Source organism: Rhea americana, unplaced genomic scaffold (genome assembly GCF_003343005.1).
Source record: "Rhea americana isolate MKP2758 unplaced genomic scaffold, rheAme1 scaffold_71, whole genome shotgun sequence".
Lineage (NCBI taxonomy): Eukaryota > Metazoa > Chordata > Aves > Rheiformes > Rheidae > Rhea > Rhea americana.
Genome location: NW_028186879.1, coordinates 1357746 through 1369601, shown reverse-complemented (window position 1 = coordinate 1369601; position 11856 = coordinate 1357746). Strand labels below are relative to the sequence as shown.

The 11856-nt window shown below is 41.3% G+C and overlaps 2 protein-coding genes across 2 annotated transcripts; one reads left to right on the top strand and one right to left on the bottom strand.

The window, feature by feature from the left end:
• Positions 1 to 6: 6 nt before the first annotated feature.
• On the top strand, positions 7 to 4954 carry GTF3A (general transcription factor IIIA; the record flags this gene model as incomplete). Its single annotated transcript, XM_085321826.1, has 9 exons — positions 7 to 93; positions 195 to 295; positions 876 to 972; positions 1154 to 1242; positions 2163 to 2236; positions 3540 to 3623; positions 4001 to 4230; positions 4312 to 4371; positions 4651 to 4954. Coding segments are annotated over 9 exons (984 nt in total), but the record flags the coding sequence as incomplete, so codon positions are not given.
• On the bottom strand, positions 4618 to 8404 carry MTIF3 (mitochondrial translational initiation factor 3). Its single transcript, XM_085321828.1, has 3 exons — positions 7910 to 8404; positions 6517 to 6662; positions 4618 to 5151 (listed from the first exon to the last, which is right to left on the bottom strand). The coding sequence occupies exons 1-3, from the start codon at positions 8370 to 8372 to the stop codon at positions 4939 to 4941; spliced, it is 822 nt and encodes a 273-aa protein (XP_085177954.1). The 5' UTR covers positions 8373 to 8404; the 3' UTR covers positions 4618 to 4938.
• Positions 8405 to 11856: the final 3452 nt, after the last annotated feature.

The window sequence follows — 11856 nt, the reverse complement described above, 5'->3', positions numbered from 1 at the left end:
GCGCGGCCCTTCATCTGCTCCTTCGCCGGCTGCGACGCCACCTTCCACAAGGCCTGGCGGCTGGACGCGCACCTCTGCCGCCACACGGGCGAGGTGAGCCGCGCGGCCGGCCTCGCCGCGGCCCCGGCGCCTCCGCCAGGCCGAAGGCCCCGAGCCAGCCCCTTTTTATTGTTTTTTTTTTTTTTTGTTTTTAGAGACCGTACGTTTGCCATTATGAAGGCTGCGGTAAAGGTTTCACTCGAGATTTCCACCGCACTCGACACTTTCTTACTCACACGGGTGAAAAACCGTTCGAGTAAGGCTGCATTTTTTTTTCTCGCTCTCTTTTCTTCCCCTTTCTGTTCTTAAAACGAGTTGCTCATGTCCCTCTGGAAACAGAAGGGGCTTAAAACTGATATGCAGAAAATCCAGATAGTACAGAGCATGCTCGCGCAGGTTCGGTATCCTGAGTGCTGCCATAACGGTTTGCACGCAGGTTGAGACTAGGGGAATCTTTAGTTCAACACCTTGAGTCTGGCAGTGACCCATAACAGACGCTTAAAGAAAAGGACAAAGCTCTCCCTAGAATACAAAATTACCAGAAGGGCAGTTATCTCCTGTTGCTAAGCATTTAATAGCTGCATGTCATGGATTAGGAGCTAGCAATTCCTACATGTTCTATTAAAAATTTGTGCTCTAAGCTCTAACGTTTTGCCTGGTAGCTTTAGATAGTAACTTAACTTAAAAAAAGTCAGAAGTTTAAAACAGATTTTTTTTTTTTTAAGCTGGGTTTTAAGTTTTGGTTATTCTGCATGTGGTCCTCATGTCCAAAATTTATGTATCTGCTTAGGAACCAAACTACTGTTTGATAATAAGAAAATACAGTTTATTTGCAGGTGCACAGCTGATGGATGCGATCAGAAATTTGGAACAAAATCAAACTTGAAGAAGCACATTGAACGCAAGCATGAGAATCAACAAAAGCAATATGTGGTGAGTAACTGCCTTTCATACTGTCAGTTGAAAGCTAAACAAGCTCCTCTTCTTGTATCTAGTGAAATTATTATGCARTAATAATTGTATGAGTGCAAATGCTGTGGATTTGGAATTATAAGAAAAGTCTGGATTGAGTTCTCTTTTTTGGCCTCTAATAATAACTTAATTTCCTAAACAGTGTGACTTTGAAGGCTGTAACAAGTCTTTTAGGAAACATCAACAACTTAAAGTTCATCAGTGCCAACACACCAATGAACCTCTCTTCAAGTAGGTGGATAATTTTAATAAYGAACTTCAGCTATTTCATTTAAACGTTGTAGATGAAAACATATGCCCCCTCTCAACCTTTGATGATGATGTTGATGTGGCATTTAAAACRTGAAACAAACTTGCATGAATTTGTGGATGTGGGCGCGAGTACATYTATTGTACTGTTGCAAAGGTACAGTCTGTTCCAAACAACAGTCTTGATGCACAGTAACTTCAGATTTCTAGGTGTTTTCTTAGAAGTTATTACAAGTACATGGGGGAAGGAGGGGAAGCTTTCAGCTTGACACTGTGAAACATAAGCATAAAAGCTTGTATGGTAATGAAATACAAAATTGCCTCTGTTCTCCAGTAAAAAGTAGTGGCTGAGCTAAACTGAAATAAGCAGTGGTTTAAGAAAAGGTGAGTGAGGTTTGGATGGACTAGTCTGTCTGAGAAGCTGTGCATTGCAACTYCATTGCTACCATGACAGTAAAGATCTGATGAAAGCAAAGATCTGTTTCTTATAGATGGACTTTCCACGAGTGTTCCACTTAAGTGACATGTCTGGCAACCAAGCCTAGTATGGCTAGGTCACACGCATGGGAACTCCTTGCTTTCAGTGCTTTATTTCTGTTTTCTGTTTGTAAAGCCTACTATGTAGGGAGGATGCAAAGCCCAATTCTTTAGCAAAAACTTACCTTGCTGTGTACACTGGAAACAGATTATAGTTGTAACTTGTGGGGAAACCTCGGAGTCCTCTATTTTGAAACACATTATGGAATTTATTATTACAAGGAGAAGAAGCAGAACAGATCTCTAGGCAAGGGAAAATTTGGGTTATTTTGCCCACTTTAATGTTGTGCTTGACTTAATGAAGAAAAGACGTGGAAACAGTGATGGAAAAAAAACCTAAACCAATGTACTTAATTAATACCTAGATGTAATCATGAGGGATGTGGAAAGCACTTTGCTACTCCAAGTAGACTAAAGCGGCATGAGAAGATACATGAAGGTAATGGTTTTCCTTTTTTTCTTCAGTTATATTCCAGCTAAAAAAAATTACTTCTTCCAGTATGGATAATATGCATAGATGTATAACAGATGTGAAGGTAGTCAGAGTTTCATGATCTGGACAGACAAAACAAAAACACCTGCTTTGAGTAGCYAGCTGCAATACTATTGTTGGGCACGGCATCATTTCASCAGGCTGAACAGAGCTCAAGACCGYTTTCTCTCCTATTGCACTTCCCTATCAAAAAACGCATCTTCTGGAGAAAAGATGGGATAATGGTTAAGGTACTAGGTTAGGCTTCCRGAGATTAGATCACTTGCCAGTTTTGCCACAACCTTCCTATGGAGCCTTGAGCAAACCGTGCAGGCTTGTATTTTAAAAATCGTTGATGTACTTATGTGAAAGGTATTTAAGTGGAGTTGCTGGGAAGTGGGCGCATATGTGCTTGAGTTAATCCTGAGAAGAATGGATAGCAGTGTAGCAGTCCTCTTGTCAGCCAGCTTGCTTTCCAGCACTAGGAAAAAAATAGGGACTAGGAAGAGTATCTGAAAAGCTGTGATTGGTACTGTTTGATTGGTACTAGGTTCCTTTCTTAAGACAATGAGTTGTTCATAGTTCTTTGACCTCTCCTGTCCTGGTATTCAAACAGTACTGTCTTTCCTTGTTTCACTTAAAAGCCATCCTGCCTCTTTGATAGAATGACAGTGTCCTTAAACTCAGGAGTATGGTCAAGTGCTTACCTTTTTAATATGTAATACAATTATTTGTATAGAAATAATAAACAGCATCACACTGGTTTTATATATTGGAGTGGAAGAAAATATGTAGGTGGTGAAGATTAGAAAAGAGTTTTACTGAAGACAAGGTGAGACAGTTTGCTAAAACCATTTAGGTTGGAAAGGACCTCTGAAGGTCATACGGTTCAACATCCTGCTCAAAGCAGGGTGAGTTTAGAAGGTTGCTCATGGCTGTACTCAGTCAAGTTTTTAATTTCTCCAGGGACAGGGATTCCACAGCAGTTTCTGGAAAACATGCACCAGTATTTGTCCAGCCTCATGACAGCAGACTTCTTGCTGATACCTATTATCAGTTTCCCATGTTCCGATTTCATGCATTGTCTCTTGTCATATTACCGTTTCTCTTGTCATATTACAGTGTGAAAGGAGATGAGGAGCACTCACCTTTAATTTTCAAGCACTGGACATGGTGAACAACCACTAAAGCCTGGAATTCAGCTGTGTAAAACTGGACTCAGTTTGTCAAAGCCTTTGAGATTGTAAACATCTGTCACATCTCTTAACAGGCTATGCATGCAAGAAAGAAAACTGCTCGTTTACAGGAAAAACTTGGACAGAGCTTCTAAAACATAATAAAGAAAGTCATACAGGTAGACACTAACCATTTTAGTAAACAGAATTTACTTAACTTTTGATGTATTGTTGTTTTACAAATAGAAAATTGAATGCTAATTTCAAGAGGAGTCCTTGCTGAACTCCTTTCCTCAAATTGTGATTACGTCTAGACAAACTTGGTTTCCAGCACCAAATTGGCAAAATGGCTGCCATTCTGGCTAGACTTTCAATTGATGAAAATGCTACTCAGTATACTATCAGGATGATTCATACTGCATTATTCTGTTCCTRGTTTTTGAGTTCCCTGCAGTTAATGTGAATTTTGGTTTTGTTTTTAGAGGATTGCTAGACTTTGATTATGAACTCCCGTGCAAAGCTGTTAACTTACTCTGCCTGTCTCTTTTCTACTCAGAGCCAATAGTTTGTGGTGAGTGTCACAAAACTTTTAAACGCAAAGATTATCTCAAGCAGCATCAAAAAACACATGCTGTGGAGAGGGAAGTTTGCCGATGCCCAAGAGAAGGATGTGGGAGAACATACACAACTCTATTTAACCTTCAAAGCCATATTCTCTCCTTCCATGAAGAGAAAAAGCCATTCTCTTGTGATTACCCAGGCTGTGGAAAAGTGTTTGCAATGAAGGTAAGTATTTTTACACTGCCTTAACCTGAATTACGTGATCTGAAAGGATAAACCTAACTCTTTCTTCTTTGCAACTTGCAGCAGAGCCTAGCAAGGCACACCATTGTACATGACCCTGAGAAGAGAAAGCTAAACTTAAAAGTAAGCCATATGCTAGAGAAAACCCTCTTAACCATTTCCTGTCACTTCACAGAGGAAGATATATGTTAAATGTTTTAAAATTTGACTTCAAACTGGAAAACAAGCCAGCTCTCTGTTTAATTTGGGCAGGGGGACCTTAATTTCTGAAACTACTTTAAATAATGAAGTGTAAGCCTTTTCAGTGATATCCATTCCCCTCACTCCCCTCCACCCCTAACTATCGAGCAAAGACTACTYACATGTATGTTAGGTTGCTAATGCTGGATTTATTTCTGCCAGACAAAGCGTTGCCGTCCTAAGAGGAGCTTAGCCTCTCGTCTGAGTGGGTACATTCCTCCTAAAACACAGCCAGGAAATGCTCCAACTTTGACAGAAAGTAAGACAGTGGATAAGTCCATGGAAAATGAAATACCAGCTGTTGAAATTCTGACTCTGCAGTAAAGGTTAATTGAGACAACTTTCTTTATGGAATGACCAGTGCAGAGCTTGACAGTAACTCACMTTTATAGGTTTTTGTTTTTCTTTTTTAATTAAGAAATTAATATTGTTTACACCTCTTCATTAAAGTCACTGATTCAACTCACTTGATTTCGGAGCTTCATTCTCATCTGTCTTTGCTGTACTATTTTTCTGTTTTTCCAGTTTCTGGTGTGCTTTCAACTCTTTTTCAGACATGTGTCTCAGAACACAGGTACTCACTCCTTCTTTAATAGCTTTTGGCTTGGAAAGGTAAGTGGCTTTCTCAGACACAGTCTTCAAAATCTGATCAAAAAGCATGAACTGAAAGAAGGAAAGCAAAACAGGGCTAGATGTACAAACACAGGTAGAAAAATATTTCAAGCTTTTCTGTAATTGCATGCCCTCCTCCCTGTGGTTCAGCTATCATCTAAAGCAAGCTAGCTGTTAGTCCTAGTTTAAGAGGTTCAGCTTGTCTTGTCCTAACAATTTATTCTCTATTTGTAATTTGGTACAGAAAAGCAGTTTAGCCTTTTCCTAACTTTTAGGCCAATTTCCTGACTCATTGTCTTTGCTGTTTAAAGGCTTCACTGAAAGTGCTTCCAACCCTGCATCTCACTCCCCACCRTTTTCAGCAGAATCAGTCATATTATTGGTCTCTTCCCTTTTAATGGGAAGTATTGTTCTAAATTAGCAGAAAATGATAGGACTGAGCTGTCTAAAGCAGTGCATTCATAAAACCAGCTGAATGTTCAACGCATTATTTATTTTTCTTTTAATTACGAATTTTTTTCTCTTAATTACAAATTTAAGGGAAACTTAAATCTGGACTGTAGCATCATAATGCTCTGTTCTCTTCCATATCCAGTTCCTCCTCCTTCCCTTTCCCTGTAGATTCAACTTTTTACAGAAAATTTTTGTATTCATATAAAGTGACATTGCAAATCTGTTCCAAACAATTTAGTAAATTGAGAAAAATTAATTCACTGCAACAAAACCACATTAAAAGAATACAAAAAAAATAGTATTGCCGTATGCAGTGAATTTTTAGAAAAAATACATTTGCATAAGTGACAAGACAAATCTCAAGGCCATGCGACTACCACCCTTGCTGGTAAGTAGCCAACAAGTCCCTAACATCTGTACTGGTATGTTCTCTGTGGCAGTCTTGGAATGCAGTATTTTGGCAGCTTTCAACAAAGCAGTTGGAAATCAACCTATGCCACAGTTGCATAGATGTATTTTCCAGAAAAGCAGTTAGGTTATTAAAATAATCCAGGTAAAACACAGCAGATTTTTTTTTTTCAACCTTACTGCTAAACTTTAAAACCATCACTTCTTTAGTGTGTAAGCTGGCTTAAGGCACAGATGGCAGAGTTCCATCAGCCCAATTTAATAAGCTGGTGCAGCAAAGGGGTAGGAACTGCTTAGACTTTGCTGTCGAAGCCAATAGTTGTAACTGCATTCTTAAGCAAATGTTACTCAGATTAACCCTCTGAGACTGCTTTTCCAGGACTGCGGTTTTTGAACAGGTACAGGTAGGCAGCCATTATTTTCACTGCACCTAGACCTTCAGTCATCTTAGCATCAAGTGATACATTCAAAGAAAGCAGTACTGTCCGGGAAAAGTTAACACAGGTACACCTATTTAATGAACTTGATCGGCCCAGCTCTCCGGAGTCCACTTACCATGTCCGTATTGCTATCCTTYGTTTGTCGGATGGTAATTTTAACATGGTATTTCTTCTCTATCCACTGTGCTATCTGTTTAGTCTTGGTCTCTAGGTCATTCTTGGCAATAGTTGAAGAAAAAGATAACTCCTTCTGAACCAGCCCTGTTTAAAACAGAACTAAAACAGTGTTGGCTTAATATCTGACAAAGTTTTATTAGTTGCTCTTTTTCAACAGCCTATGGTGCTTTGCCAGCTCACCTCCCTTCCTCCATGCTACTTGCTTATACTTACAGCACCCTTACCTCACTCCCGCCTTAGAAGGTGGCTGACTGGCATTTTGCTGTCATTGCCGTAACTGAAAACCTGACTGGGGGGCACAGAGGGAGGTCCCTTCAGGGTTGGAAGGCTTAAAGTATTTTAATTGCAAATATGTTCTTACAACCAATAATGCAGGTCTAACAAACAGGTTATAAGCACTCTTGTGGATCTAGACTTAAAAATAGTGTGGGAAATCTTATATTTTACACATAATGTAGCTAAATGGGAAAGCGTTTAAGATACCTCAGACATGTTTTTTTTCTGTCAGAATGGTGAAATGTAGTATTCAACTGGCAATAAGGTGCCTTATAATGTGTTTGAACAAGCTGTGGTCTCTTCCTCTTTCAAAGATTCTCTTTAGTTGTTACTATTTAAACAATCTTTTTGTATGTTCTTGAACAGAAAACTTGCTGCCACAGTTGGCTCTCCTCTATAATCAGAACTCTAGCCAAAGCACAGATACTGTATTTAGCTTGAGGATAAGAAAGGAAGATACAGGGCCAGATGCCTTTTCTAAATCTTCCTTGCCAAACTGAATTTGTTAAACCACTGGAACAGAGTGATTTAAGAAATGAAACTGAAAAGTGTTTAATATTGGAAAAAYTGTTCTCCTACTCTGTAAAAGAATAGGCTTTTTCAGAACACTGTAAGCAAGCAGCTGTCAGGAGCTTCAAACTTCCTAGCACTGGGCTGTTTCGTGACTACTGGCGACAAAATACATTTTTTTGTGTATCTAGTGCACAGTTTGTAAAATCTGCCTGTCATTTATGCCTTAATAAAAGAATAGAAATTCAGTGAATTCATAGAACCAGAATTTAGTTATATTCTCTTAAATAAAAATAGATTTAAAAAAAACAAAACGGCAGATGCTAAAAGAGTAAATCCTGAGAAAGCAATAGAAAGCTTCTGTGTAGAAGACTAGACTAATCCCAAATTTTATTTTCACCACTGCAAATCCTTAATAGCATAGACTGCAGTGACATTGCTTTGGATTTACACAAACGCAAGTAAGAGGATTTAATCTCCTGAAACCACTTTTAATGCAGCATTTTTCAAAGAGCTCACTGTTACGGTATTAACAGTGCACATACCTGGGTTTGGACTTGCTTTTTTCTTCTCTGCRCGTTTAAGCTGCTCTTCATGAATCTGCTTCCCAGTCATTAGTCTGTATACAGGAGGTTCTGCGTTCTCRCGAAGCAGAACTAGTTTCAGGTTGTGTTGATCCATAAGTTTGAGCGCCTCTGCACGGTGCATATTTCCTAAGCTCTCCCCATTCTCRTTGATTACATGCAAAATCCGATCTGGAATTCTCCTCCCAACACTTCCAAATGCTGCTCTCCTTTTTGGTTCTGTACTGGATTTGTCAGATGTACCAAATGGTTTTGCAAGTCCAAACACAGTTGTCTTTCTAGTGTCAGGCACCACCATCGAGGACTGAGAAAAGACTCCCTTTTGTGTTGTTTTTGGTAAGAGAGTGCTGTAGAATCTTTTTGTGAATCTGTTCTCATTTCTAGCTGCTTGACGTAAAAGTTTCATCAGACAAAAGGTAGTCATCCTGAGGAAGCTGAGGAGAAGGAAAAGTAAGTTGCCTCTATCAGCTGATTTCTTCTACCTATGATTATTGCAAAAACTTGAGTCTAGTACAGAAAAGCCCCATTCTTAAAACTACTTTCTATTATTTTGCAAAGATAAGTACTGTAAGTATATGGACTGAGCGGTCATCAGTATTTTTACAATAGCTAAGAGGGCTTTAACTCACAAAAAATCTGGCAGTGGAACAAAATTTATGAAAATTTGTTTATCTTCAGTAGTTTAAAATTTGAGCCTGATCTCCTGTAGAGAATCCAAAACTTCTGATTCATTTTTTCTCATAAGAGCATCTTTTCTGGTTCAGCTTGTGTGTATAGAGAGATTAACCAATGGTAAGAGCGGGGATTTGTTGTCAAATGAAAAGGCATGTCACATTTTTAAAGCCACCTATATTTTGTGAAAAAATCTGGACTGAAAATAAAACATCAGTGCTTTTTTCCTGTTTCTGGTGCTCTTTGGAAGTGTTTCACTTAAGGCACGCTGATTTAGACCCACCCTAGTCACTCGGTGAATGAAGCTGATGCAGCATCTGCCAGCAGCCACCCCAACAGCTACAGTGTGACTCTCCCATGCTTTAGAATTTCAAACCCTCAGCCACACAGAGCAAGACCCCCACGCAAACCCTTTCCCTTGGAACTGAAATATGACAAACTATCCATTATTGTGCTTGAAAATACATTTAATCTTCCACAGMTTGCATGCAACGCGCTTCTCATAGCACTGACCCTAAATAGTTTTATTTTTCTCCAAAATGTCATTTTATTTAAGTAATTCAGCTACTTGGTTTTTTATGGATTATGCACCAATGTTATTTCAGTAACCAAAAAAAGTTTCTGCTGGCTCTGCATGCAAAGAAATGCCAGATTCAGCCATGCTTAAGACTAAAAGTAATGCCTTAATTTTAAACCTGTTTTATCTGAAATTTAAAATACTTTTTTCAAATTTGAAAATTGAAATTAAAGAGGCATAATCTTCTTTACAATAACCTGTTTTTTTCCCTAGTTTTCAAAACTTTAGATTTCTTACATACAATGTGTGCAACTACACAACATTGGAAATTGCTATTGTAGGCATATGGTAAAAAAAGATATTATTTATCTTCTGCTAGAATGTTATTGAAAAACAGATTGCAGAAGGAAGAGGAAAAATATAAGCATAGGTAAGACTTTTCTGCAATATGCAGAATGGAAAATAAGCAACAGATTTGTATGTCTAAGACCCCCCACTTAAAAATTAAAATTTAAATAAATTGTTATACGGGGAGCTACCTGGCACAGTGGTCATGAAGCTATATAATTCCAAAACACACCTGGAAATAAGCCCGATGCCTGRTATTTGAAGACCGATGAAACTGATCTTTGAGATATTTTCTTTTCCCTATTAGCATTTTTTTTTCCTTTTTCTCCCTGCTTCATGGAAATCTCTGGCAATTTTGGTGCACTATATCATTATTCTTACTTGTTTTGAGACATCAAAAATAACCCTTCTTTAGCAGGTACAAGAGCTTTACAAATAAAGAGCAAATTGAGGAGTAYTATCTGCAGCGTTGCTATTCCATGTTTAAAAAGCAGCAAGTACAGAGAAAGCTGACGATGATAGAGGAAATGGTGAGCATGTCTTACCGAGGTGGCAGGTGTGTGACTTATTTTGCTTAGGAAGGAATATGACTGYATTTTATACAAATACATACATGTGCACACACATCTATATTTATATGACTAAACATGTATACATGTGCATATATAYATGTATGTGTACATACATGTGTGTGYATATATATATATGCAGAAGGCGTGAACAATCAGGAGTGAAAGCAATTATAATTAAAAGCGATGTTGGCACAGGAACAAGCGAAATAGCCTGCCTGTGAATAAACTTAGTCGGGCAAATTTTGGAGTCTGGGACAGGCTTCTGGTTTCAGCAATAGGGACAAAGCCAGTACGAAGTATTTTAAGACGGCGCTGAATTCGTCCATAAATAGGACGGTCTGACTTGGCTCTGTGCTCTAGCAGGATCATGAACTCAATCAGCCACAGGAGCACAGAAAGGAAACACCGGGATATTCGTACCAGAGGCTGAAGAGCAGCTGGTAGATCTGGGGTTCCTCCCTGCCCTGGCTGCTGGTTTTGCTCCACCCCAGACCAAAACCGAGCGCCTTGGGAAACATTTTTTCTCTGCTGAGACTTTCCTTCAACTGAACTTAGCAACCACTGCCAAACGCCGGGATTTTGTGCACCATCGGCGTAGCCCAACGAAAGCTGGGAAGTCCTTGCTTTTAATGTCGTTTCAAAAACCAGCTGCAGATAGCACAGTACCGACTGACAGACCAYAATCCAGGAACCGCTTTGGTATAACGCACTACCCTTAATCGTACGTGCGAACGAACCTGGCCTTGGCCTTTCTTCAGTGACCGACTTCCAAACCCAGGTGCACAGTATCACGGCAGTGGAATGGCAGCGTATTTTAAAGAAATGTTACTCCTCCTCCGCCAAAAGGGCATTTTTTGCCTTTATCCCCCTTGATTATTTGTTACTATTTACACCTACTAAATCTYGCCTCAGTAGTTCCTTTCTTTTGGGACACTGTTTAGGGGGGGATTTTTCTTTAGGTAACTCGGTTCGGCAGCGTGTTCCGCACCGCGTGTTTCCGTCGCTTCCTCGGCCGCTCTGTTAGCCAGGGAAGCCGGCCCTGGCGCGGTGCAGCACGCGCAGTGCAGCGCGCACGGTGCAGCACGCACGGTGCAGCACGCGCAGTGCAGCAGGCACGGTGCAGCACGCGGTACAGCACACGGTGCAGCACGCGCAGTGCAGCACACACGGTGCAGCACACACGGTGCAGCAGGCACGGTGCAGCACACGGTGCAGCACGCACGGTGCAGCACGCACGGTGCAGCACACTCAGTGCAGCGCACGGTGCAGCATGCGCAGTGCAGCACGCACGGTGCAGCACACTCAGTGCAGCACGCACGGTGCAGCGCGCACGCTGCGCACTGGGAGGACGCGTCCTGCACACAGCCGCACGCGCGTGTGACGAGAGAAGCGGTAACGCACCCTGCGTGCACTGCGTGTGCGCGTCTTCCTGCTGGGCCTTCGTGTAAACCCATGCCCCAAAGACGCTGTTTTAATTCTGTGCCTGAATGTGTGTGTGGGGGTGTGTGCAAGGCTGCATGCGGGTGCGCACCGCTGCCCCGACGTGCGTGAGCACGCGTGCACGCCCATGCGTGGCGGGCCCTGTGAGCTGGGGGTGGGTGGCCACGCGTGTGGCCGCAGCGTGTGTGTGCCAGCGCGGCCGTATGTGTATGGGGGTGAGCACGTGTGCGTGTGTGCGGCGGCTGGGTGTGCAAGTACGTCACCGGGGGGGGGGTGAGTGTGCGCGCGTGTGGCCGCGGGTGCCAACGTGACCCGCGCTGCGGGGCGGGCTGCGCGCGCGGCCCGTGGGTCCCCGGCGG